This window comes from Drosophila navojoa, chromosome 5, assembly GCF_054131105.1.
Source record: "Drosophila navojoa isolate 15081-1374.11 chromosome 5, UAZ_NAV_1.0, whole genome shotgun sequence".
Taxonomy (NCBI): Eukaryota; Metazoa; Arthropoda; class Insecta; order Diptera; family Drosophilidae; genus Drosophila; species Drosophila navojoa.
In genome coordinates this window covers 25,835,809-25,862,963 of record NC_142893.1, presented here as the reverse complement: position 1 = coordinate 25,862,963, position 27,155 = coordinate 25,835,809, and the positions used below count along the sequence as shown (strand labels likewise).

General features: G+C 38.3%; 1 protein-coding gene and 1 long non-coding RNA gene across 2 annotated transcripts in view; both read left to right on the top strand.

Moving 5' to 3' along the window:
* Nucleotides 1-13,511, top strand: part of LOC108654254 (uncharacterized) — a 43,672-nt gene extending 30,161 nt beyond the window's left edge. Inside the window, exon 2 of the mRNA XM_089261118.1 lies at nt 10,607-13,511. Within this exon, the coding sequence (XP_089117244.1) occupies nt 10,607-11,185 (579 nt within the window). The 3' untranslated portion in view covers nt 11,186-13,511. The remainder of the gene's footprint in view (nt 1-10,606) is intronic.
* LOC149091257 (uncharacterized) overlaps nt 1-27,155 on the top strand; it is a 74,040-nt gene that overhangs the window by 39,104 nt on the left and 7,781 nt on the right. The window lies entirely within an intron of this gene.

Sequence of the window (27,155 nt, the reverse complement as noted above, 5' to 3'; positions counted from 1 at the left end):
CGCATACATAGACAGGTGCAGCCTACGGATCGTCTGGATAGGGCGATAAAGTGTCATGATAGACACAAGATTAACTTTCCGCGAGCACTTAGAGTATGTGCAAAAAAAGGCAGCTGATTCTTGTAGAGCTCTCTCGAGAATTATGCTTAACACGCGGGGACCTAAACAGCAACGACGTCTCCTTCTAATGAGCGTCATTAGGTCCGTCATCCTCTATGCTGCGCCCATATGGGCAAGAGCGATGGCAACGCCGAGCTACAGCCGGGGCATTTGCGCGATCTACAGACTGAGCGCAATCAGAGTCAGCTGCGCTTTCAGGACTATCTCCGATGACGCGGCGCTCGTCATAGCTGGTATGGTACCACTGGAGTACTTGGTCGCCGAAGCCGTGGAGCGAAATTCGCACGCGCCTGCGCGACCCAACGCTATCAGGGCGAACAGCATTGCACGATGGCAAAGAAAGTGGAATAGCTCAGCTAAAGGGCGGTGGACGCACAAGCTCATCCCGGAGCTTGAACCATGGGTCAACCGGAAGCACGGCGAGGTAAACTTCTACCTTACGCAGATCCTCTCGGGACATGGATGCTTTCGGAGCTATTTGAAGCGCTTCGGCCACAAGGAATCTGACGAGTGCCCCTGATGCGAGCGAGGGCACGTGGGAGACGCCAACCACATTCTTTTCGAATGTGGACGGTTCCTGGAGGAGAGGCGTCGTCTGGAAGAGGCAGTGGGCCGCTCCATCAGAGCGGACAACATTGTCAACACCATGCTGGAATCGGAGGAAGCTTGGGAACTAACAAGCACCTTCGCGGCCACAGTGATGATGGAGCTCCGCAGAGTCGAGCGAATGAGAAGTCGACTGTCCCAGGCTAAGGTAGCGCACAGTGCTTGCGAAGCAATGCTTTACGGCCGTCCCGCAAGCATCGCGCACTATCCTAGCCACCACGCAACTTGCACCTTGTATTATTAAAACTGTTAATAAACGAATATAAAAAACAAAACAAAAAAAAAAACAAGTAAGAAAGCTCTAGTCGAGACTGCTCGACTACGAGATCCCCTGAACCCTACAAGCAACTGATATTTCAATAATAGTTAGCACACACACACACACACGCATACAAACAAATACACGCACACACATACACATACAAATAAACACACGCATACCCACACACACACGCATATACTGGCGTTTGCGCTTTGGTTGCGCTGCAGTGTTGGCAATATTAGGAGAACTTATTTGTTGAATAATTTAATTTCTAGACGTACGATCGTAATGAAACTTTCAGAACGTAATCATAATGTATAAATGTATGTGTATACCGAAGCACAAGTCTCTAGTATTTGATATACGACTTTTACAAAGATGAGGGTGAGGGGTTGGATTTGGGGGTGGGGGGGTAAATTTTAACAAAAACCGAAATTGTATAAAATTCATCTTAATATACATTTTAAATTTGGAGACTCTAGCTTGAAAGATGTAGGAGATATAATTATTTAAGTGATCTTCGATAAGGTTTTTTATCGATAAAAAAGTATCGGAATGAGTTATCGTTTTTTAGTGATAAACTCGATATGCGCGCGATATATACGAACATTTTAAAAAAAAGTTGTAGTCTCTAGCTCTTATATCTTCTGAGATCGACGCGTTCATACATACGGACAGACGGACGGACGGACGGACGGACAGACAGACAGACGGACAGGGCCAAATCGACTCAGCTTGTCGCCCCGATCAAGAATATATATACTTTGTGGGGTCTGCCACGCCTCCTTCTGCCTGTTACATACATTTTAACAAAACCATTATACCCTGATTTCCCATTTTCAATGGGTTCAGGGTATAAAAAAAAAAAAACAAGAAAGAAAGCTCTAGTCGAGACAGCTCGACTACGAGATCCCCTGAACCCTACAAGCAACTGATATTTCAATAATAATTATCAAACACACACGCACACACACACACACACCCACGCATACAAACAAACACACGCACACACACGCATACAAACAAACACACGCATATACACACACTCACATATACAGGCGATTGCGCTTGGGTTGTGCTGCAGTGTTGGCAATATAATAACTTATTTGTTGAATAATTTAATTTCTAGACGTACGATCGTAATGAAACTTTCAGAACGTAATCATAATGTTAAAATGTATGTGTATACCGAAGCACAAGTCTCTAGTATTTGATATTCGACTTTTACAAAGATGATGGTGAGGGGGTGGATTTAGGGGTGGGGGGTAAATTTTAACAACAATCGAAATTGTATAAAATACATCTTAATATACATTTTAAATTTGGAGACTCTAGCTTGAAAGATGTAGGAGATATAACACACGCACACACACGCATACAAACAAACACACGCATATACACACACTCACATATACAGGCGATTGCGCTTGGGTTGTGCTGCAGTGTTGGCAATATAATAACTTATTTGTTGAATAATTTAATTTCTAGACGTACGATGGTAATGAAACTTTCAGAACGTAATCATAATGTTAAAATGTATGTGTATACCGAAGCACAAGTCTCTAGTATTTGATATTCGACTTTTACAAAGATGAGGGTGAGGGGGTGGATTTAGGGGTGGGGGGTAAATTTTAACAAAAATCGAAATTGTATAAAATACATCTTAATATACATTTTAAATTTGGAGACTCTAGCTTGAAAGATGTAGGAGATATAATTTTTTAAGTGATCTTCGATAAGGTTTTTTATCGATAAAAAAGTATCGGAATGAGTTATCGTTTTTTAGTGATAAACTCGATATGCGCGCTGTATTTACGGACATTTAAAAAAAAAAGTTGAAGTCTCTAGCTCTTATATCTTCTGAAATCGACGCGTTCAACCATACGGACGGACGGACGGACGGACGGACGGGCGGAAAGACAGACGGACAGGGCTAAATCGACTCAGTTCGTCGCCCTGATCAAGAATATATATACTTTGTGGGGTCCTTCTTTTTTTAACCAGCAGTGTTCCTGATCTCGTTGGTGTACTGTACTCATAGTCTAGAAGCCTTGCGTTTATTTTGTTCACGAAAAGATCACGTATTTGTAGATTTCCTCAGTTAGACGCGTATTTTTGAAAGATTCCACTTTATACAAGAGTTCGCAGCCCAGAGGAAAAATGGTTGTAAAAGATGAACGAGATCCAGCATAACAACTATCTCCTCTGCAGTCTGGGGTGGCGGTGCCTTAACCATGTTTAAAAGAACTTTAGACAGTGCATCCTCTGTGGCCAATACTCTCTCAATCATGGTGGGCACTTCTTGCTTAAGGCTGTACGCTTTGGCCCCTGGCAATTGCGCTCTTTTAAACTTTGATTACGTTCTGAAAGTTTCATTAAGATTGTACGTCTGGAAATTAAATTATTCAACAAATAAATTCTCATAATATTGCCAACACTGCAGCGCAGACAGTGTGTGTGTGTGTGTGTGTGTGTGAGCGAATTATTAATGAAATATCAGTTGCTCGAAGGGTTCAGGGGATCTCGTAGTCGAGCAGTCTCAACTAGAGCATTCTTACTTGTTTATTTTGATTAATAAGTTGAATTAATATTAATATTATTTAGTTTTTCCTTTAAAAAAACTCAAAATTACTGTTTCTTGGTTATGTTACCTTTTTCATTGAGCCAAACATCACAAAGTTCAGCCCGTAGTCGCCTGCTAAAAATTGATTTGCGCCGGCTGTGCGCAAAAGTGCACATTGGGACAAAGGCATTATAATCACAATTAATGGCTCTACGACATACAATTGGAATTATACTGATGCGCCCTAATGGCTGTTTCATATGTCTTTGCAAAGCTGAATTTTATTTACAAGAAATGACAATTGACAACACTTCCTAATTTTACAAAAAATTATTAGAAAAAGCTCAAACACCAAATGTTATTTAAGCCAACACAAAGTAGACACCCTATCCCTATCATATCCTTTATAAATTTCTCAAAAATTGTATCTTGTCTTAAATAACGACAATTTGAAAATCGGCTACCAAAAAAATGCAGGCTGAACGCGTGCTTTTTGAACACAACACTTGACTTTAACAAATATTTGGGTACAGTACCTTAAAGTAAGGAATTTTATTAAGATGTTAACATAAAAGAAATACATTTTAATACTTCTAAAAAACGATTAGATACCCGAAAAATGGCAAAATGGCCCATAGTGCACTGGCACACGCAGCAGCATATGTAAATACGTATGAGTTTCAGTGGGGGCTTACTATAGGAACTTGATTATTTCTTCACCTTCATGAAACTTTCTGATCATGATTATTACATTAAAATGCCTATAAAGCACAAGTCTTTAATATTTGATGTACCCGCGTGATATACATGGCCAATTTCTTAGCCTAAACTCTTAAATTACTGTAAAATATCATTCATAAAAATCTGTAGCTATAACAAAGAATGAAATTGAATTTAAAAAATTGGTTTAATGTTTTATGGCATGATTCGAACGGCGCTCTCAATTCTTTACAATTTTGACAATGTATTAATGAGTATTTGCTGCCCTTTCATTTGCATGTGCCTGCGATTTTATTTTGCATAATATTCTCTTAACTGCGGCCACTCGAAAATCGTTTAATATTCATTAATAGTCAAGTGGGCTTTCATTCTGGATTAATGTGCCAAAGCCATGGTAACTGAGCTCGCATTGTGGTCCGTGCGCCGCCTGCTAGTTAAAGAGCATACAAAATTAAGTTAATAAGTTAAAAAAAATAAAATAAAGGGGGAAATTATGCACGCATTTTTAACCGTTGTCTGCACCGCATTAATTTTAAACAATTTACCTGCCACGCACACAAATAAAGCATACAAAAAAAAAACAAGTAAGAAGGCTTTAGTCGAGACTGATCGACTAGGAGATACCCTGAACCCTCCAAGCTGATATTCTTATCGTTCTGCACTTCTTTCCACGCACGCTCTGCTAACTGCGCATTAAGCAGCGACTGCGAATTTATTTGTTGAATAATTTAATTTATAGACGTACAATCCTAATGAAGTTTTCAGAATATAATCATAATGTTCAGTTTTCAGAATATAATCATAATGTTCAAATGCATGTACATTCAAACGCACAAATCTCTAGTATTTGAAATGTGTATGGTATCCAAAATCTGTAAATTACAAAATGTTTGTATTCATCAAATGTACATATATACACAGTAAATCTGAATTGTCCAGGTTAAAAGTGTTCAGGTGAGGCTGAAAAAAAAGAAATCAATTTATCGATTATTCTTGATAAAAAGGTTTCGGGTGATTTATCGAAAAAATAAGATAATTTTGGTATACACAAGTATTCATGTCAAATTTCAGCTTTCTAGCTATTGTATCTTCTGAGATCGACGCACTCATACGGACGGGCTATATCGACAAAGTATATATATTCTTGATCAGGGCGACAAGCTGAGTCGATTTTGCCCTGTCCGTCTGTCTGTCCGTCCGTCCGTCCGTATGTTTGAACGCGTCGATTTCAGAAGATATAAGAGCTAGAGACTTCAACTTTTTTTTTAAATGTCCGTAAATACAGCGCGCATATCGAGTTTATTACTAAAAAACGATAACTCATTCCGATACTTTTTTATCGATAAAAAACCTTATCGAAGATCACTTAAAAAATTATATCTCCTACATCTTTCAAGCTAGAGTCTCCAAATTTAAAATGTATAGAAAAATGTATTTTATACAATTTCGGTTTTTGTTAAAATTTACCCCCCACCCCTAAATCCACCCCCTCACCCTCATCTTTGTAAATGTCGTATATCAAATACTAGAGACTTGTGCTTCGGTATACACATACATTTTAACATTATGATTACGTTCTGAAAGTTTCATTACGATCGTACGTCTAGAAATTAAATTATTCAACAAATAAGTTTTCATAATATTGCCAACACTGCAGCGCAACCAAAGCGCAAACGGCGTGTGTGTATGCGTGTGTGTGTGCGTGTGTTTGTTTGTATGCGTGTGTGTGTGTGCGTGTGTATGTTTGTATGCGTGTGTGTGTGTGCGTGTGTGTTTGCTAATTATTATTGAAATATCAGTTGCTTGGAGGGTTCAGCGGATCTCGTAGTCGAGCAGTCTCGACTAGAACTTTTTTTCTTGTTTTAAAGTCAGGAACTTAACGCATCGTAGTTTCCAGACGCCGACCGCCTGCAGCCGCAGCTGCAGCCACTTAAATTTCAAAAGCAGCTGCTCCTGCTCCTACTGCTGCTGCAGCTGCTTCTGCGGCTACTGCAGTCGCAGTCATTGCTGGTGGCCAATGTCAGCTCCCCGTTGGCAATGGGGCTTGGGGAGAAAGCTTTGGCAGTCGTTTGCAGCTCAAGTTTTCCTTTCTCTTTTACGCTTTGCTGCTTTATTTCAATTCCTATCAAAAGAAAAGTATACAAAATGAAAACATTCTTTTGAATTCCAGAGATTTTTTATCTCTGCTCTCTCACTTCCCCGGCCCTGTTCACCGTGGTATTTCTAACTGTCGCTCCATTGTGCGGTTAACTCCGTATTTGATTAGCGTTGTCTAGCCGGCTTCATTGGCTTTTTAAACATGCGCCAGGTCGTGCGCCCAGGTAAAGACTCAAAACTTCACATTAATAATAAAATTGCAATCCATGCCAGTTGATGATAAACTAACACATTTTATTTATGAGCTTGCATTGAGATAAAGCCACCATGTGTGGCATGTGGCATGTGCCATATGCCATGTGCGATTGCCATGTACCATACGCCATGTACCACATGCCACAGCCAACCACAGCAACAACATCCAGAACATTTGAGGTCGCTCCAGTGCTAAAACAAAATAAACAAGTAAGAACGTTGCAGTCGGGCGCTACCGACTCCTGAATACTCATTCACAGTCCGTATACATGATGCTATGTTTACAAAGAGCATTTATTATTATTTCAAATTTTATTTGGCTTTAAAAAAATGTAGTAAAAAACAATTATGCTTATTGATTATATTGTAGCTTCTGGTAATTTTTATCGAGTAATCGATAATTATTATATTGATCGTGCACTTTTTGAGTACAAATGTATGGTAATTTTCGTTATTAGCTTTCGGTCACACCTATTGCAGATTCTTAAGCGTTTGCTTACATTACAAAAGCGCGCTTTTTAGGATTCTAAGATATGCGATTGATTTCTGGATTTTCTAGCTGTTATTGTCAAGCAAGATTGTCAAGCAAAACGATAGCGTAAGTGCTAAAGGCGTCTCAAGTTGTGTTACAGCGGCGGAGGTTCAAAACCCCTTTAATGTTGTGTGTTTTTATACCCTGAACCCATTGAAAATGGGAAATCAGGTTATAATGGTTTTGTCAAAAGTATGTAACAGGCAGAAGGAGGCATGGCAGACCCCACAAAGTATATATATTCTTGATAAGGCCGACGAGCTGAGTTGATTTGGCCCTGTCTGTCTGTCCGTCCGTCCGTCCGTATGTATGAACGCGTCGATTTCAGAAGATATAAGAGCTAGAGACTTCAACTTTTTTTTAAAATGTCCGTATATATCACGCGCATATCGAGTTTATCACTAAAAAACGATAACTCATTTCGATATTTTTTTATCGATAAAAAACCTTATCAAAGATTAGCTAAAAAATTATATCTCCTGCATCTTTCAAGCTAGAGTCTCCAAATTTAAAATATATATTAAGACGTATTTTATACAATTTCGGTTTTTGTTAAAATTTACCCCCCACCCCTAAATCCACCCCCTCACCCTCATCTTTGTAGAAGTCGTATATCAAATACTAGAGACTTGTGATTCGGTATACACATACATTTAAAGAGTATGATTACGTTCTGAAAGTTTCATTACGATCGTACGTCTAGAAAATAAATTATTCAACAAATAAGTTCTCATTATATTGCCATACTGCAGCGCAACCAAAGCGCAAACGCTTGTATATGCGTGTGTGTGTGGGTATGCGTGTGTTTATTTGTATGTGTATGTGTGTGCGTGTATTTGTTTGTATGCGTGTGTGTGTGTGTGTGCGTGTGCGTGTGAGTGTGCTAACTATTAGTCGAGCAATAGTCGAGCAGTCTCGACTAGAGCTTTCTTACTTGTTTTTTGTTATTTTGACAAACATGGCTTGGGTGCGAGTTCAAATCCCGCGGAAAACTCTTTTTTGTAAATTGCAAATTTTGTTATTTTAGCTTCTTTATATATTTTAAATATTTAAATTTTATTTTTAAGTTTTATAAAAATCTTTCCTTCCATGTTATCAATGCCTATTAAGCCTATTTGTATATATGTACATGTACATACATAGATAGCTCAAGCATATAAATGTCGCAGTTTGATACTACAAATGCCTATTGCCACGCCCCTAGTGGCCGTAGACACCTCATTTTTGGCCAGTTCTTAGAAAGAGCTAACGGTAACGTAAATGTGAAATTTGAATGCTGACGCTCAAAAAATGTGAAAATTAATTATTTTTGGGGCATCGATAGAGGAGGTTACCAGTAACTCAACGATATAAATTTGAAGCTTCTAGCTCTTAAACTGTAGGAGATATAATTTTGCGGTTTGCCACGCCCCCTTTGGGCGGACATATATCCACTATAGCTTGTTAGACTTGGGAGGTCAACTCGCGTAGATATACCAAATTTCAAGTCTCTAGCAACAATAGTGCCTAAAATATAGCCAAATTTAAAAATTACTATATATTCAGGTCCGATTTGCCCCGTCCCTAGTAGGCGTAGACATACAATTTTTTCATCAGTCATTATAGAATTATAGCATTAGCTCAATTTCAACGTTCTAGCTGTAGAACTTTAAGAGATACAGTTTTATCTGATTTGCCACGCCCCCAATGGGCGTAGATATATCCACCATAGCTTTTTGGACTTGGGGGGTCAACGCGGATCTACATACCAAATTTCAACTAACATGATTTCTGGTATATCGTAAAATGCATTTTCCGATTTGCCACGCCCCTAGTGGGCGGATCGGGAAAATTTTAACACTTTATAAATCGGAGTTATACATGAGTATGTGTTCTAAATTTCAAGTCTCTAGCTTCAATAGCGGCGAAATGAACTGCGTTCATACGGACAGACGGACGGACAGCAAGACGGACATTGCACAAAACCAATATACTAATTCACTTCGTGAATGAGTATAAAAGCAAGTAAGAAAGCTCTAGTCGAGACTGCTCGACTTCGAGATCCCCTGAATCCTTCGAGCAACTGATATTTCAATTACAAATCGCACACACACATTTAAACAAACACAAGCACACACACGCACATATACAGGCGAATGCGGTGCAGTGCTGGCAATATTTTGAGAATTATATGTTAAAAAATTTAATTTCTAGACGTACGATCTTAATAAACTTTCAGAACGTTATCATAATGTTCATATGTATGTATATACCGAAGCACAAGTCTCTAGTATTTGAAATACGCAATTTACAAATATGACGGTCAGGGGTTGAATATACGGATGGGGGGTATATTTTAACAAAAATTAAAATTGTATAAAATGCATCTTAAATTTGAAGACTCTAGCTTGGAAAAATGCAGGAGATATAATTTTCTAAGTGATCTTCGATAAGGGTTTTTATCGATAAACAAATATCGGAATGAGTTATCGTTTTTTAGTGATAAGGTCGATATGCGCGCCTTATATACGGACATTTTAAAAAGAAAGTTGAAGTCTCTAGCTCTTATATCTTCTGAGATCGATGCGTTCAAACATACGGACGGAGGGACAGACAGACGGACAGGGCTAAATAGACTCAGCTCATCGCCCTGATCAAGAATATATATACTTTATGGGGTCTGCCACGCCTCCTTCTGCCTGTTACATACATTTCCACAAAACCATTATACCCTGATTTTCCATTTTCAATGGGTTCAGGGTATAATAAAATGCACAGCGCCGGCAACAAATTGAAGAAATCGATTAATTCGCAGTTAAATTAGCATCGGTTAGCTTCTCTACACCAGTAACATACACATATTTGCTATCACATACATTTTAAACTGTCAACAATTATTATCATATAAATAATAATATTCCGATTGCAATCTGCATATCTTATATCATTGAATCAATAGGTTTGAAGAGCTTAGGCCCTAATGGAAATGTACTTTATTTATTTGAAATTCAAGCATAAGCAATTTAGGATTTAGGCTTCACTGCTCAGGCATGAACAGTTCTTGTGCGATTGAGAAAATAGACGAGGATAAACAAATGTAGACTTTAATAATATGCAGATGAACGCTAGCCCTTGCAACCTTGTCAACATATGAAGATCAAGTAATAGACCAATGAGTAAAAATTTACTTACTGGTAAGGCTTAGCAAATACACTCGGCTCGTGTTTACGCTTTTGTCGAAATTTCCACACAACTAAGGACTGGCACTTAGTGGCAGACATAAATATCTTTGGGAGCTAAGCAATGACTCAACGGCTACTGTAGTTGCTGCGGATGCAAATGTGGGGCAGTTTGCACTTTTTAATTACGGTTTTCAATTAGGGCAGCGACAGCAGCGATACACAAAACCAATTTGCAATTGGCACTGGCTAAAATCTCACTCGATTTCTCTTTGCTTTGCATTCGCACACAGATATTGCTGTATCCGGAGGAAGGCTGGGCGCGCACCGCCTCATCCAGCTATTGGACCATCACGCCCTGCTGGTGGCAGCCGAACCGTTGTCGCATTGTCGAGTGCGCTGGCACGCAGCGGCAGGCCACCAAGGCCAGGATGCTGCCCATGGACCAGCAGGGCTCTCTGCTGATTGCCGGATACTTTCGCAGGCCGTCAATAACAGCGACAGGCGGTGCTGCAACAGCCGCAACAATGGCAGCAACAGCAACGCCACCAACACTGGGTGGAGGGACAACAGCAGCAGCGACAGCAGCAGGACCAGCTGCAGGAGCCATATTTCGAGGTGGAAGAGGGGCCGCAGCTACTGCTAGTCCAAATAGAAACTCGCAGTCAAAGTCGAAGTCACAGCTGGCATACAATGATGAGTTCAAGCTGTATCTGACATCGAACATATCGATGGAGGATTACAACATGGGCTACTGTCTAACTGGATTTGTCGAGCGTCGCTGCCAGCTGACAAACACCTTTCAAATGACGCACTTTGCTGTTATCAAGCGGCAATGGCCGCCACCGCCGTCCAAGCTCACCAACTCATAGGCATCCAGGCATCCAGACGCCCTGTGATTCCTCTAGCCACGCCCATTTAGTACGTCCCAACATTGTAAGCTGAGTATTTACTGTGCATACTCTCTATTCTCTAACCTAAACATTAAGTAGTGAAATTTCGCAATGCTGTGGCCAACGTGATAGAAGAAAAATGAAATACGAAAAGTGCAGCATACTTTTCAGAACTTGTAGGAACTGCAAACGCTGGGCACTTTGTCGCCACATTTTTTATTTTTGCTATACCAATTTCTATGTGTGTACTAGTGCGTAATTTGTAATTTTAACTAAATGATCTAAACGTGCTTAATTCGTGTGCTTTCGATGTTGTGCAAACAACGAACAAAAACCAAAACCAAAACTTAAAAAAAAAAGTAAGCAGGGTAACATAAAATCAAAATATTCAAAAACAGTGCGCTTCGGTCTACCGAAAGCCAAACGCCCTTGCAGGAATTGATAAATCATGCCACAGACTTAAAAAAAAAAAAAACAGTTTGATTTTTTTAGGTATATTATCTTTATATTTTAATTTATTGTAGAACAAAATATTTTTTAATTAGATCTTTTTCATGTAACCCGATTTCGTTTTATTACATTTATGGCAATTCTTGGTCCATCCGAAAGGACCAAGGCAAGGGTAGAACTAAAGCCGAAAACAAATAGCTGCAAAATACAAATACTAGATGCTTTTAGAGGCCAAAATGCAACTAAACCGCTTTGCCGGCCAACGCACACGCTTAAATACAAACACATTGCATTGCACACTCACACACACACACATTCCATTAAAGTCAAGGCATCTACTTAATGCTGAAAAAGTGCAACAAATTGAAACTTGTGCTTGTCGAAGCATATGATTGTGTGCCAAGTAGAGTGTGTATATGTGGGCAACGCAATGTGTGTGTATTGGAGGGTAGTATGCGGTTGTATGTGATTGTTTCTCTTAACTACCTAAACGACCATGTTCAAGCGTCTTGCCTTTAAGCTTAAAGTATGCGCAGCTTAACAAACAAATTTTTTCGTTATTTTCATAAACGACCACCTAGACTCATCATCATCAATTAATACCGGCAGCACATGGCATAAGGGCCAACTCCGTTTTTCTGTTCACACATTATTTGAAATACGAAATTTAATTGTAGCCATTTTAAATCTGTTTTCAAAGCTTATTTGAAGTCCATTCATTGATTTAAACTTTTTTATTTAATAAGGAATTTTTTGTAACAATATTTACATAAAATTTTTATTTTAAAATAAATTTTACATTTCCTAGCATACATTTTATGGTTTTATCTTTGAAATATTTCTGATACTCAACGCAATACTATACTCAAGACAAGTCAGTCAAATCTTTCACAAATACACTCTCTCACCTACTCTATTTCTGTCTCTATTACTCTCACTTTTTGAGCATAAACCGCAACGTATATCAACAATTCGTCCAATAATTGGAGTCTTTCGGCGCAACAAATGGCGCTCACGCCAAACAAGGCCGAAGCTCCAATTGCCAAAACCCTAAGTGTTAAAAACAAATGGTAAAAGAAAAACGTAAACCAAAGCTACTTAAGACAAAACTAAAGCTACAGCTAGGCTAAGTACTAGACATTAATAAAAACAAAATCAAAGCAAACACAAAATTCAAGAAAAAAATTAGCAAATATTTACAAGATAATTTATATATATATATGATATATACATATATAAGCTATTAATATGATAAACTATTTATGTGTGTGTTTAGGCTTGAAGTGAACTCAAAGTTTTTGCCATTCTTGTATCGGTGTGTTTAGATATATATACATATATGTATATGCTAAGAGCTCAATCACTAACATTTTTTGCAGTAGTGCGTAGCTCGCTTTTAGGCGCTTTTACACGCCAATGCTCTATAATTTGCTTTTACCCACAGCCTGTCCCGTAATTGATATTCAAGTATCAGGTACCTGCAAAGAAAAAACAAATAAATTATATTGACAAATGTGAAACAAATTGCCAAAAACGGAAAAAAGAGAGCAAATATTTGTGCAGTCCCAATGTCCAAAAATTATAACGCAGCAGTGCTGCGGCTGCACCTAAGCAACTGATTAATTTATCTAAATATACACAATAAAAATGTTTTCTTTGTACACAAATCGCATGGTACACACAACCAATACACACACACACACAGAGGTACACGCATGCATATTGATGTTGTTGATTTCTATGTGTCTAGGTGAATGCGTCTTGTTGTGTAGCATATATGTCAGCGCTTATCTTAGAGCCGTACTTCAAATTTATATAAGGAACTAAAATGCGAAAAACATAACAGTATAAACATTACAAATTAAAAGAATACAACAAAATAGAAAATCATTCGCACCAGACACGCACTGAGCTTCTTTTTAGCGAATGGTAAAGAGTAAATAGAGTTATTTTAGAAAGCAACCAGAACAAGTCAAGCATGTGCGCTGGCAGAGGGGCTTTAAATTACAATTAATTCATTTAATTAAGCTTGTATTAAATTAATGCCGAAAATGGAAATGGAAATGTTTGTACAATTAAGAAGTTAAGGCAATCGAAAATTTCTGTAAATGCTAATCAAAACTTGATCACTAAACTGAAACCAGGATTTCAAATTTAATAACAACCATTACAAAGAACATACCAATTAACCGTACTTTCAAATGAAGTATACAACTAGGTAATACCCTGTACCCACCCTTTGATGCTTATTATTGGCCCAGTGTTTTGGTTTTTGTCCATAATTTTCGTTTACTCCAACTATATCTCATTTAATTACTATAAATTTTTAAATTTTTAAAGCATTTTCTGAATCATCATCATCATCTGAGGTATTCTGAAAATATTCTAAGCATGAGCCTAATACTCAAAGTTTAGCTAAAAGCAAATAACCAAAATTTCGATTTATGCCCCTTTGCTGATAATAAATAAATATAAGTATTTTCTAATAATGTGAAGTAGCTGCGGCCCAGTGTAAAAGTAGAAAATTTGAGGAATGTATTATAGCAAACAAAATAAATCTGAAAGCATAGAAAATAAAGCAAACGAAAACCACTAAGAAAATTTATGCTTTACTTATATTTATGGGTCTTACGGAAAACATTCTTTAAATGTGAGTATAATGCATTATATTTTATATTAATTGCTCTTATTAACAAACAAATTAACAAATTATTTATTTTATAAGAGATTTTCGGTTTTTATATTATTGAATAGTTTTACTTTTTGCGTAATCCTTTCTAACTCTAGCAAAAAATTCAGACAATTCAAAGAATAGACTAGACGTGCTTGCCCTTCCCTTCACTTGGAAACGGAGCGGTTTTCAAAAGGAAATCTAGTTTCGATTTACACAAATTGATGTCTATATTTTCCATTTTCCCTTGTCTTCAGCTTTAAAGAGGCGGTCCAGAAAGGATCTCTCTTCCAGCTCACTTTTTATTGCCATTTATATGACGGACTGACAAGAAATCAATTCGATCGCTCATTCAAAGTGAGAATTTTATTTTAATTGTGCAACTCTTTAACTTTATCGCGATTAGCTTTAAATTGAAGCTATCATTTTTATACCCTGAACCCATTGAAAATTGGAAATCAGGGTATGTTGGTTTTGTTAAAAGTATGTAATAGGCAGAAGGAGGCGTGGCAGACCTCACAAAGTATATATGTTCTTGATCAGGGCGACGAGCTGAGTCGATTTGGCCCTGTCTGTCTGTCTGTCGATCCGTAGGTATGAACGCGTCGATCTCAGAAGATATAAAAACTAGAGACTTGAAATTTTTTCCTAGGTCCGTGTATATCACGCACATATAAAGTTTATCACTAAAAATCGATAACAAATCCTGATGTTTTAGTATCGAAAAATTGTTATTTAATTATATCTTCTACACAATTACAGCTTGAGCTTCCAAATTTTAAATGTAGACTTATGTGTACTTTATATAATTTCGGTTTTTGTTATATTTTACCGCCCACCCCTAAATTCACCCCCTCACCCTCACTTTTGTAAAAGGCGTATTTCAAATACTAGAGACTTGTGCTTCGGTATACACATACATTTAAACATTATGTTTACGTTCTGATAGTTTCATTAAGATCGTACGTCTAGAAATTTAGAATTGAGTAGAATATTAGATTGGAGGGTTCAGGGGATCTCCTAGTCGAGCAGTCTCGACTAGAGCCTTTTTACTTGTTTAATTTGCCTGAGCTGTAACTTCATGCAACTATTCCGATTTTATTCCTTTGCTGGTTTTTATTGCCGACATTTCAGCTGTTTTCTGATTTCAATATGTATATTAATTAAATTGATTTTATATGTGTGCACACTTTTTTTTAGTCCACTTTTCTAGCTCTCGTTCTCCCTTCCTCTCTGCCTTTCACTGGCTTCTCTGCTTTCAATCTGAATACGCAAGCAAAGAGGAAAACAAACCGAACTCGCATTTCAATTACAATTTCTATGGCAGCAGCGCTTTTCATAATTATATCTCCAATCGGGAAAACTCGCAATTGCAGTTTTCGTTGCCGCTGTCGCTTGTGGAGCCTCGCTTTGTTTGCATGGAAACTATATGGAAATGTGCGTTTTTGTTTGACTTATTTGCTTCAGTTTTTTGCGCAATTAAGTTTATATTTACATGCGATATATGTGCTTCATGTATCCTACAGTTTGAATTTCCCCCGTTTTTATACCCTGAACCCATGGAAAATGGGAAATCAGGGTATAATGTTTTTGTGATAAAGTATGTAACAGGCAGAAGGAATCATCGCAGACCCCATAAAGTATATATATTCTTGATCAGCACGACGAGCTGAGTCGATACAGCCCTGTCCGTCTGTCCGTCCGTATGAACGCCGAGATCTCAGAAGATATAAGAGCTAGAGAGCTGAATTTTGTGTGCATACTGGTGTATACCATACGCTGTACGAGTTTGCTTTATTTTTTGATAGCTCATCCGATAACTTTTTTATCGAGAATAATCGAAAAATTGATTTTGTTTTATTCATTAAGATCGTGTGTTTACATATGAAGTTATTGCCCACACTGCAGCGCAGCCCAAGCGCAGTCGCTGCTTACTGCGCAGTTAGCAGAGCGCGGGCGCGTGAGGGTGGATGCATATATATGTATGTGTGCGTGCATAAAAAAAGTGCAGAATGATAATAATATCAGCTTGGAGGGTTCAGGGTATCTCCTGGTCCAGCAGTCTCGACTAGAGTCTTCTTACTTGTTTTATTAAATCTACTTTATGTTATTTCATTTTCTTTGCTTTTTGTGCTGAATCTGTTAGTCTTTCACAAAGATAGGATGCAAATTAAGGGGGCCTGCCTGGAGACAACGCATTCAATTAATATTCGTTCTAGATTTAATTACATACATTAAATACATATTCACATACTATGTATACTAAAGTTCAACAAAACCGGTACATTTAGTCCAGTTTTCTTGAAAATACACAATAAAGTGTTTCTATCAGTTGTTTAATAAAAAGTAATATAAAACATATCAAAAATTAAAATATCCATTCACTTTCAAATCCTACCACATATAATAAAGCTTAATTTTCTTGAACAGCTTCATGCTCCATCCATTGATTTTTGTTTATAAAAATGATTGATTGATTGATGATGGTTAACATGCCAAGCTCTTTAGTCGGTTATGATGGTGGTTTACTCAATATTTTGCACAAATGGGTGGACTCAAACAAAAAGATTTGTTACTTGAGCGGGTATTATTTGCAGTAATGTCGACATCTGTCGACCACTTTTTAAGCGGTCAAAATGACACCAAACTTCCGACACACATTTTTTGTCTTGGGAGCGTCGGCAATATCAGATGGACTCGAAATTGTTGAAGGCGTAGGGAAAAGAATATCTATGTACATATTTACATTTTTATGTTTGTCTAAGAAATCACAGAATATATTAAAATCAGGCTACAAATGAGTATAGAGGAAATAGATTGCTTTTGTTCGCTACAAGGTTGAATTGCAATAGTTACTTTGTAAACATAAATACAATTAAAACAAGTAAGAAAGCTCTAGTCGAGACTGCTCGACTACGAGATCCCCTGAACCCTACAAGCAACTGATATTTCAATAATAATTAGCAAACACACACGCACACACACACACACACACACACGCATACAAACAAACACACGCACACACATACACATACAAACAAACACACGCATATACACACACTCACATATACAGGCGATTGCGCTTGGGTTGCGCTGCAATGTTGGCAATATAATGAAAACTTATTTGTTGAATAATTTAATTTCTAGACGTACGATCGTAATGAAACTTTCAGAATGTAATCATAATGTTTAAATGTATGTGTATACCGAAGCACAAGTCTCTAGTATTTGATATACGACTTTTACAAAGATGAGGGTGAAGGGGTGGATTTAGGGGTGGGGGTTAAATTTTAACAAAAACCGAAATTGTATAAAATACATCTTTATATACATTTTAAATTTGGAGACTCTAGCTTGAAAGATGTAGGAGATATAATTATTTAAGTGATCTTCGATAAGGTTTTTTATCGATAAAAAAGTATCGGAATGAGTTATCGTTTTTTAGTGATAAACTCGATATGCGCGTGATATATACGGACATTTTAAAAAAAAGTTGAAGTCTCTAGCTCTTATATCTTCTGAAATCGACGCGTTCATACATACGGACGGACGGACGGACAGACAGACGGACAGGGCCAAATCGACTTAGCTTGTCGCCCTGATCAAGAATATATATACTTTGTGGGGTCTGCCACGCCTCCTTCTGCCTGTTACATACTTTTAACAAAACAATTATACCCTGATTTCCCATTTTCAATGGGTTCAGGGTATAAAAAGACAAGATTAAATTGTCGATATATTGACCATCGAGAAATTTCGATGTATCGAAAAAATAAAGTTCCATCGATTATATCGATAGTTCCATCGATGGTTCTCCAGCTCTGCTTAACACATCATAAAGTGAAAAAGATTTTGACATTCATTTGATCTATATCTGTTAATGACGATGCAAAAGATAGATGCGAGATGAAGAATAATCATTTCAACGCATGAAACCCAACTCAACTTCTTTTACTCTTTACTTACGATCAGAAGTAAAACTGGAATGTTCGATTTCTAAGTGAATTTGATAACTTTAAATTGAACATTTTCATGGGTAACACAAGTGCTCAGGCATGGCAATCTTCTCACAAGCAATAATGTTTTTAATCGATTACAAAATTGTGCAATGAGCTATCGATAAACTCGTTTGGCACGCGGTACACACGGACTTACGAACCAAAATTTCCAAATCTAGCTCTTTTATCTTCTGAGATCGACGCATTAAAGCATACGAGCAGACGGACGGATGGACAGACGGACAGGGTCCTAATCAAGAATATGGGGTCTACCACGCCTCCTACTGCCTCTTCGATTCATTAAACAAACCTACTATACCCTGATTTCCAATTACATTTTTCCCAACAAATAGTAATACATAAATTAACTGATATAATTTAGCTTTATTTCCTGATAATTCATTCATCCCAATTTCTGTTATTATTGTATTGACAATTAGTGATAAAGAGATCCAGACTCTATATTGGCGACATATCTTAACTGAATGCAATTTAAGGAAAATTTTCACATCATATGTAAACTAATATCAACAATTTTGCTTTAAGAGAAACGAGATTTTTGTCATAAAACATTTTGTGATTATAGTTTCTATGTTTTTGACAACTTATTGTAAACACAAATTAATTAAACGTAAGATGAAAAGCGTGTGATTCTTCTTTTATTTATTTTGCGAGACCTGAACACTTAGTAATGGTGTTTGTACAAGAATTGTGTTTGTCGTGTTATTGCTAAGTACAATAAAATCTATTGTTGACCAATGATTTAAAACACTTTTTCGAAAAGCTTTTAGAACACTGTATCGAGGCCTGATGGGACTATTTTGAATGAATAATCCCGAATTTATGCGTATAGTCCAAAGTCTCATACTGTCGTTTCTATTTTATCTCGTACACTTAGGAGCTGATCTTGCATATATCTCCAACTGCCTTGCAGTATGTTAAAGTCTGCACTGTGGGACCAAAGTCCATTAGCCTCGTAGAAAATTAATAATATAACCATATTTAGAAGCTTCTACTCCGACCTGCTTACCGATTTTTCAAAATGAGAAAAATTAGACCCATTTCCCTATTTCAAAGCACCGTCACGTAGCCCAAACAGGTACACAATAATAATTATTTATAATTATTGTTAATTTTCAAAGCACCCGAGCAACAATCACATTCCTCAAATATATTTTAAAACAAGTAAGAACGTTGCAGTCGGGCGCTACTAACTGCAGAATAAGCTAAGTTAAGTTAAGTTTTTCTCCATTTGGCATGCCCCTACTGAGCGTAGACACTTCATTTTTGGTAAGCTAACGGTAACCTAGCTGCAAAATTAGGACGCTTACGCTCAAAAATAAACAAAAACAGTATTTTTCGATATACCACGCCGCTAAAGAAGCGTAAAATATTATTTGGGGAATCAATAAAGGACGTTACTGGTAACCTAACTATCCAAATTTGAAGCTTCTAGCTCTTAAGCTGTAGGAGATATAAACTTTTGCGGTTTGCCACGCCCCCTTTGGGCGAAGATAGACCCATCATAGCTCGTTGGACTTGGGAGGTCAACCTGCGTATATACACCAAATTTCAGGTCTCTAGTGCCTAAAATATAGCAGAATTTGAAAAATCACTATATCAGGTCCGATTTGCCACGCCGCTAGTAGGCGTAGATATATAACTTCCACCCATCTTTAAACAAATAAATAAATCGAAACATTAGCTCACGTGCAAAATTTCAGCATTATAGATTTACAACTTTGGGAGATACAGTTTTATCCGATTGCCACTTTATAAATCGGAGATATACTCGAGTATATTTTCCAAATTTGAAGTCTCTAGATTCAATAGCGCCGAAATAGACTCACTTTCATGAATGAGTCTACAGTTGAATTGCAAAAAAAAAAAAAGACAAGCTATTAAAAACACAAAGAAACCTCAATAAAAATTCAAATTAGTGCGCTTCGAAAATTTGCGGCCGACGCTGGCGGCCAAAGAGCGAAAGCTGAAAACCGCAGAGCCGGCGCAATGCCAACTGCCCAAACTAAACTCCCGGAATGAAATATGAAGCCCGGTAGCACGGCAACAGCAGCGCCATAGGACTAGAAGCAGCACCATGAGCAGCCGTCTCGTTTCGGACAAGTAATAAGAAATTTGTGAACTTTGCAAATTTGACATCATTAATTCTGTGTAGGGCTGCCCGCTCACTAGTCCCTGTCACAAGCACATACACATATAAATAGTCGAAATCGCTTTCGAGCTTCAAGCCGCAATCTACATAGCCAACACCAACACTAACAAAGACGACGGTGATGATGACGTCGCGATGTAGTTCCCGTCATTGTGTAATAATTGTCAAGCCATTTAAATCGAAGCTGGGCGCATAATAAATTATCATATGAAGGCGCACTCACTGCACACGCCTCTTCTCGAGAGCCAGCCCTGTCCTGGCATGCCTAAAGGACAGTCCTGAATATGACTCAAAGAAGCACATGGCACCGAGGTTAATACCCTGTATTCGAACTAACATTACTTCTATGTCAGGCTTCACAATCTTAATATTTAGTTGATAAGATGTATATGTCGGAACAGTATTAGTGTCGGTCATCGTTTCGCGCAGCGAGTTTCGTTCACACTTGAATCCTAGACGCAACTAACTTGTGTCTCTCAATTATTCTTTGTGCCTACTCCCGAACCTCACTCGGCGACAGCGACACAACGCTGTCGCCCCGCTAAAACGGTACTTCTTAAGCGACAACATGCAAATATTGGCTGATGCAATATGATGAAATCAACTCCGAAAACTACAACCACACTCATATAACCTCATTACACACCGACACTATAACCACACGCATAAGTACGAAGGCATATAGAAAAGGGAAAATATGCGAGCAGGTAGTAAGCACAATTACAGTGCGCGCCAACATATTAATACTACTTGCTTCGACATATACATATGTATGTAATATACAAACATAAATTAGTATATGCACCTTTTTTAAGAACGCGCTCTGCAAACTGCGCAGTAAGCAGCGACTGCGCTTGGGCTGCGCTGCAGTGTGTTCAATATTAAACGAATTTATTTGTTGAATAATTTATTTTCTAGACGTCCAATCTTAATGAAACTTGAAATACGCCTTTTACAAAGGTGAGGGTGAGGGGTCGAATTTAAGGGTAGGGGGTAAATTTTAATTTTTGGAAGCTCTAGCTCTAAAGGTGTAGGCGCTATAATTAAATAGCTAGCTTTCGATAAGGTTTTTAATCGATAAAAAAATATCGGGAGTAGTTATCGATTTTTAGTGATAAACTTGATATACGCGATATATAATTTCAAGTCTCTAGCTCTTATATCTTCTGAGATCGCCGCGTTCATACAGACGGACGGACGGACGGATGGACGGACGGACGGACAGACAGACGGACAGGGCCAAATCGACTCGTCGCCCTGATCAAGAATATATATACTTTGTGGGGTCTGTCACGCCTCCTTCTGCCTGTTACATGCTTTTAACATAACCATTATACCCTGATTTCCCATTTTCAATGGGCTCAGGGTATAACAAGTAAGAAAGCTCTAGTCGAGACTGCTCGACTACGAGATCCCCTGAACCCTACAAGCAACTGATATTCCAATAATAATTAGCACACACACACGCACTCATACAAACAAATACACGCACACACACACGCATACAAACAAACACACGCACACACATACACATCCAAGCAAACACACGCTTACACAAACACTCACATATACAGGCGATTGCGCTTGGGTTGCGCTGCAATGTTGGCAATATAATGAATACTTATTTGTTGAATAATTTATTTTCTAGACGTACGATCGTAATGAAACTTTCAGAACGTAATCATAATGTTAAAATGTATGTGTATACCGAAGCACAAGTCTCTAGTATTTGATATACGACTTTTACAAAGATGAGGGTGAGGGGGTGGATTTAGGGGTGGGGGGTAAATTTTAACAAAAACCGAAATTGTATAAAATTCATCTTAACATACATTTTAAATTTGGAGACTCTAGCTCGAAAGATGTAGGAGATAAAATTATTTAAGTGATCTTCGATAAGGTTTTTTATCGATAAAAAGTATCGGAATGAGTTATCGTATTTTAGTGATAAACTCGATATGCGCGTGATATATACGGACAATTAAAGAAAATTTGAAGTCTCTAGCTCTTATATCTTCTGAAACCGACGCGTTCATACTTACGGACGGACGGACGGACAGACAGACAGACGGACAGGGCCAAATCGACTCAGCTTGTCGCCCTGATCAAGAATATATATACTTTGTGGGGTCTGCCACGCCGCCTTCTGCCTGTTACATACTTTTAACAAAACCATTATACCCTGATTTCCCATGTTCAATGGGTTCAGGGTATAAAAAGTATATGAAAGTAAGGAATTCGAATTCATATAGGAAAATAATTAGTTAAGTAATCGATTACCTGATCGATTTCAAAGCTTATTGATTCTTCTGGCGAAGAAGAAGAAGAGTTTTGAAATATAACTCATTGAGCCATGGGTGAGATAAATCTCTGAAGGGAACTGCTTGTCAACACGCTTTCGAGTGCAGGGTATGGAGAAAATAATGAGGAAACGGAAATTGCTGCCGGAAGTGTATGCGAAGGCGGAAGCTCATTTTGCAATATTCACAGTTGACTGATTTCTAGCGACTTTTTGCTCGTCGCCGTCCCGGCGCCATGAATTTTAAATCGATTGTAGCCAAAGTCGTTGCCCGTTGCCGATTTTAATCATTAATAATGGGGAGTGAGCGTTGGCGGAGGCCAGAGAAGTACTGACTGTATTGGACTTTGGCCAACGCCAGACACAAAACACTGAGACACTGTAGAATAACATAGCCGGAGCCGGAGATGAAGCCGGAGAGAGACAAGGACACACCTTGACTGAGCACTTGGACTGCGCCTAAGGTTAGACAACGACTTTTCAAGTGGCTTTCAAGCACGTTAGCAACAAAATGGCTGCGCACACCCACAAACGGCTAAACGGGGCAAGTTACTGTTGCTGCTGCCTTCCTTCCAAGTAGTTCTTTGTGAAGAGCTGCTCGAATGGCAGCAACGGGCACTGCACCAGCAGCAGCAACAACAACTTAGTTTCATTGTTGACATTGCAGCAACAAAAAACAAACACAAAATAAAAATTGCACGGCAACAAAAAGCAATTAACTTGGCTTACATCTTTGTTGAAAGTTGAAACTCATGGCGCGATTTACGCCGCTGGTGCTATTCCTGCTACTGCTGCTCTCTAGCTGCTGCAATTGTTGCTGCTGTTACCCTAGCTTTGGCTCTGGCTTGGCTTTGCCAGAGGAAGCTGCGGGTGCTGGCAGTTTGCAATCCTTGAGCTGTCAGCGCAGCTAGCTGACTCGTTGTTGCTGTGCTACGGTGTGCAAACGAATGCAGGTGCAGCCCGAATCTCGCACCCAGATAAAACTTAATGAGTTGCCCCACTTCAAAGGTTAGATCTTACTCTGATTTTGTGGCAAATTGCATAAGCACCTGGCCGCTGTGCACACACGAGAAACTTAATCGAAGATATTAAAAGCAATCACGGAAGCTCGAAATTGTGGATTGAAAAGCAACACCTCTAAATGAAATGAAACTTTGATTAAATTAATCACCACATGCAATACTGAATCATCTTGATATCTAAATATGTTTTTATTTATTCAAAAAATTATTTTTGTACAATGTCCTGTAATTTCTTAGTCATCAGTCAGGTGGAGCTGCACTCAGATTAAGTTCCATTTCATTATATGTATTTTAATCCGTAAAATATTGTGGAGCGTGAGCCATAGATAATCGTACAGTGTTGAAATACATTTACATTTATTCAATTTCATTTAGAAAGTTAGCATTCACTTTGGCAAACCAAAGAATTTTATAATATAAGATGGGATACAAAAAGTTGGTGCATTCGACTCGAGACTTTTGCATGCTTTTATGTTAAGACTAGTGAAAATTCAATTTTCCAGCTGGAAATCAAAGAAAAAACTCGGCTCAACTCGACCCGAGCGTGACTTTGAGTCTGACTGGGCAGAGGAAGAGTACTAGGCATGGATGGGATGGCAAGCCCTTGAGCAATAGTTAAGTAAATATGACTCAAGGACACTTGTCGCATAGAATCCTTTGGCCACTTACTTTCGTACACTCAACGGCTGCAGAGTGGGCGTGGGTGTGGGCGGACGAACGGACGGATAGGTTGCTCGGCCAGGCACTTTGTCTCATTCAGTTCCATTTGAGAAACGATTTTAATACTTTCTCCGACACAAAAGCTACTTAAAGTTTCCCTTGCCGGGCTTAATTCGCTTTATTCTTATTTTTTGTCAAACAACAGCAAACAACAAAACAGACAATAAAGCAAAAAACAAAACCAAAAACAAAGAAAACTTTTTAAATTGAGTTAACTTAATTTTTTTTCTCACTCTGTCTCTCTCTCTCTCTCTCTTGCTTTCTCTCTATCTCTCTCTCTCTCTCTCTCTCTCGCTTTCTCTCTCTCTCTCTCTCTCTCTCTCTCTCTCTCACGCTTTCTCTATTTTTAAGGTATTTTTTTATGCCAACTTGGTTTTCTTGTTCTGGTTTGCCTAATAAATGTGCGTGCCAACAAGAGGCCAGATAAACAGCTGGCCAGTGAGAGAGAGCGAGAGAGAAAGAGAGAGAGAGAGAGAAAGAGAGAGAGAGAGGAAGAGCGAGAACGAGTGCGAGAGGGACTGACAGCTGTAGGGACAGCCAAAGGATAAAGGATAATGACAGCCATTAGTAGTAAGTGCGCGTTGGCTACTTTGGGCGGTGGGCAGTTTTTGCCATGCTGCTCATTAAAGTTGTTAAGTACTTGGCGTAAACGCTTCCCAGGCTAAAGAGAGCGACTGAGGGCGATAGAGTGTTGGGGAGCTACTAATGTCCAAAGCGTTAGGTCTACCCCTATTAAAGTCAATTTAAATGCGCCCGAAGCACGCCGACTTCATTCGTTCGAGAGAGTTTAGATCTATTGTTACTAAATTATATTAAAAAAAATATTTTTTCTTTGCAAAAAAAAAAAACAAGTAAGAACGCTGCAGTCAACCTATTGCAGATTCTTAAGCGTTTGCTTACATTACAAAAGCGCGCTTTTTAGCATTCTAAGAATCGCGATTGATTTCTGGATTTTCTAGCTGCTATTGTAGTTTTGTCAGATGACGCTCTGTTATTAGCTTATTGTATTTTAACTACCAGGTTGTCAAGCAAAACGATAGCGTGGGTGATAGAGGCGTCGCAAGTTATGTTACAGCGGCGGAGGCTCAAAGACCCTTCAATGTTGTGTATTTTTTTCATACATATCTCGTATTTTTATAAAATAGATACTTTTTTTATTCTTTTTTCTAATTGAAAAATTTTATAAGTTTAAATTTGTTTCTTCTTAAATAGCCCTCATATATGTATGTATGTACGCATTTATGCATGCATATGTATGTACATAAGTCTGCACGCATATGTAGCATCAAGCATTCCAGCGTTTCTTATGCACGCGCTCATTTGTATGTGTGTATGTATGTACACATAAATGCATACTCTAGCGTTTAAATGAGACTGATTTGTTTTTGCTTTGTTCTTGAATTTATCATCCGCTACTCTGGCTCTTCTTTTCTTTAATGCGTCATAACAAAAATCTCATTTTTGGATTTCATTTTAATTACAAATGTCGATAGTAGGTGGTGGCGCTGTCGGCAAAGGCGCCGGCTCAATTTGTTTTTGTTCTTTTGACAAACATGACTTGGGTGCGAGTTCAAACCCCGCGGAAAACTCTTTTTTGTAAATTACAAATTTTGTTATTTTAGCTTCTTTTATATTTTTTAAATATTTAAATTTTATTTTTAAATTTTATAAAAATGTTTCCTTCCGTGTTATCAATGCCTATTAAGCCTATTTGTATATACATGTACATATGTACATAGATAGCTCAAGCATATACTACAAATGCCGATTGCCACGCCCCTAGTTCTTAGTTCTTAGAAAGAGCAAACGGTACCGTAAATGCGAAATTTGAATGCTTACGCTCAAAAAATGTAAAAATTACAGGGTATTTTTCGATATGCCACGCCCCCAAAGAGGCGTGACAATTATTTTCGGGGCATCGATAGAGGAGGTTACCAGTAACTCAACTATCCAAATTTGAAGCTTCTAGCTCTTAAACTGTAGAAGATATAAAGTTTTGCGGTTTGCCACGCTCCCTTTGGGCGGACATATATCCACTATAGCTTGTTCGACTTGGGAGGTCAACTCGCGTATATATACCAAGTCTCTAGCATCAATAGTGCCTAAAATATAGCCAAATTTGAAAAATCACTATATCTTCAGGTCCGATTTGCCACGCCCCTATTAGGCGTAGACATAAAATTTTCATCAGTCATTATAGAATTATAGCATTAGCTCACGTGCGAAATTTCAACGTTCTAGCTTTAGAACTTTAGGAGATACAGTTTTATCTGATTTGCCACGCCCCCAATGGGAGGGTCAACGCGGATCTACATACCAAATTTCAACTTTCTAGCTCTTCAACTAACATGATTTCTGGTATATCGGAAAATGCATTTTCCGATTTGCCACGCCCCTAGTGGGCGGATCGGAAAAATTTTAACACTTTATAAATCGGAGTTATACACGAGTATGTGTTCCAAATTTCAAGTCTCTAGCTTCAATAGCGGCGAAATGAACTGCGTTCATACGGACAGATGGACAGACGGACGGACGGACAGACGGACAGACGGACGGACGGACGGACAGCAAGACGGACATTGCACAAAACCAATATACTAATTCACTTCGTAAATG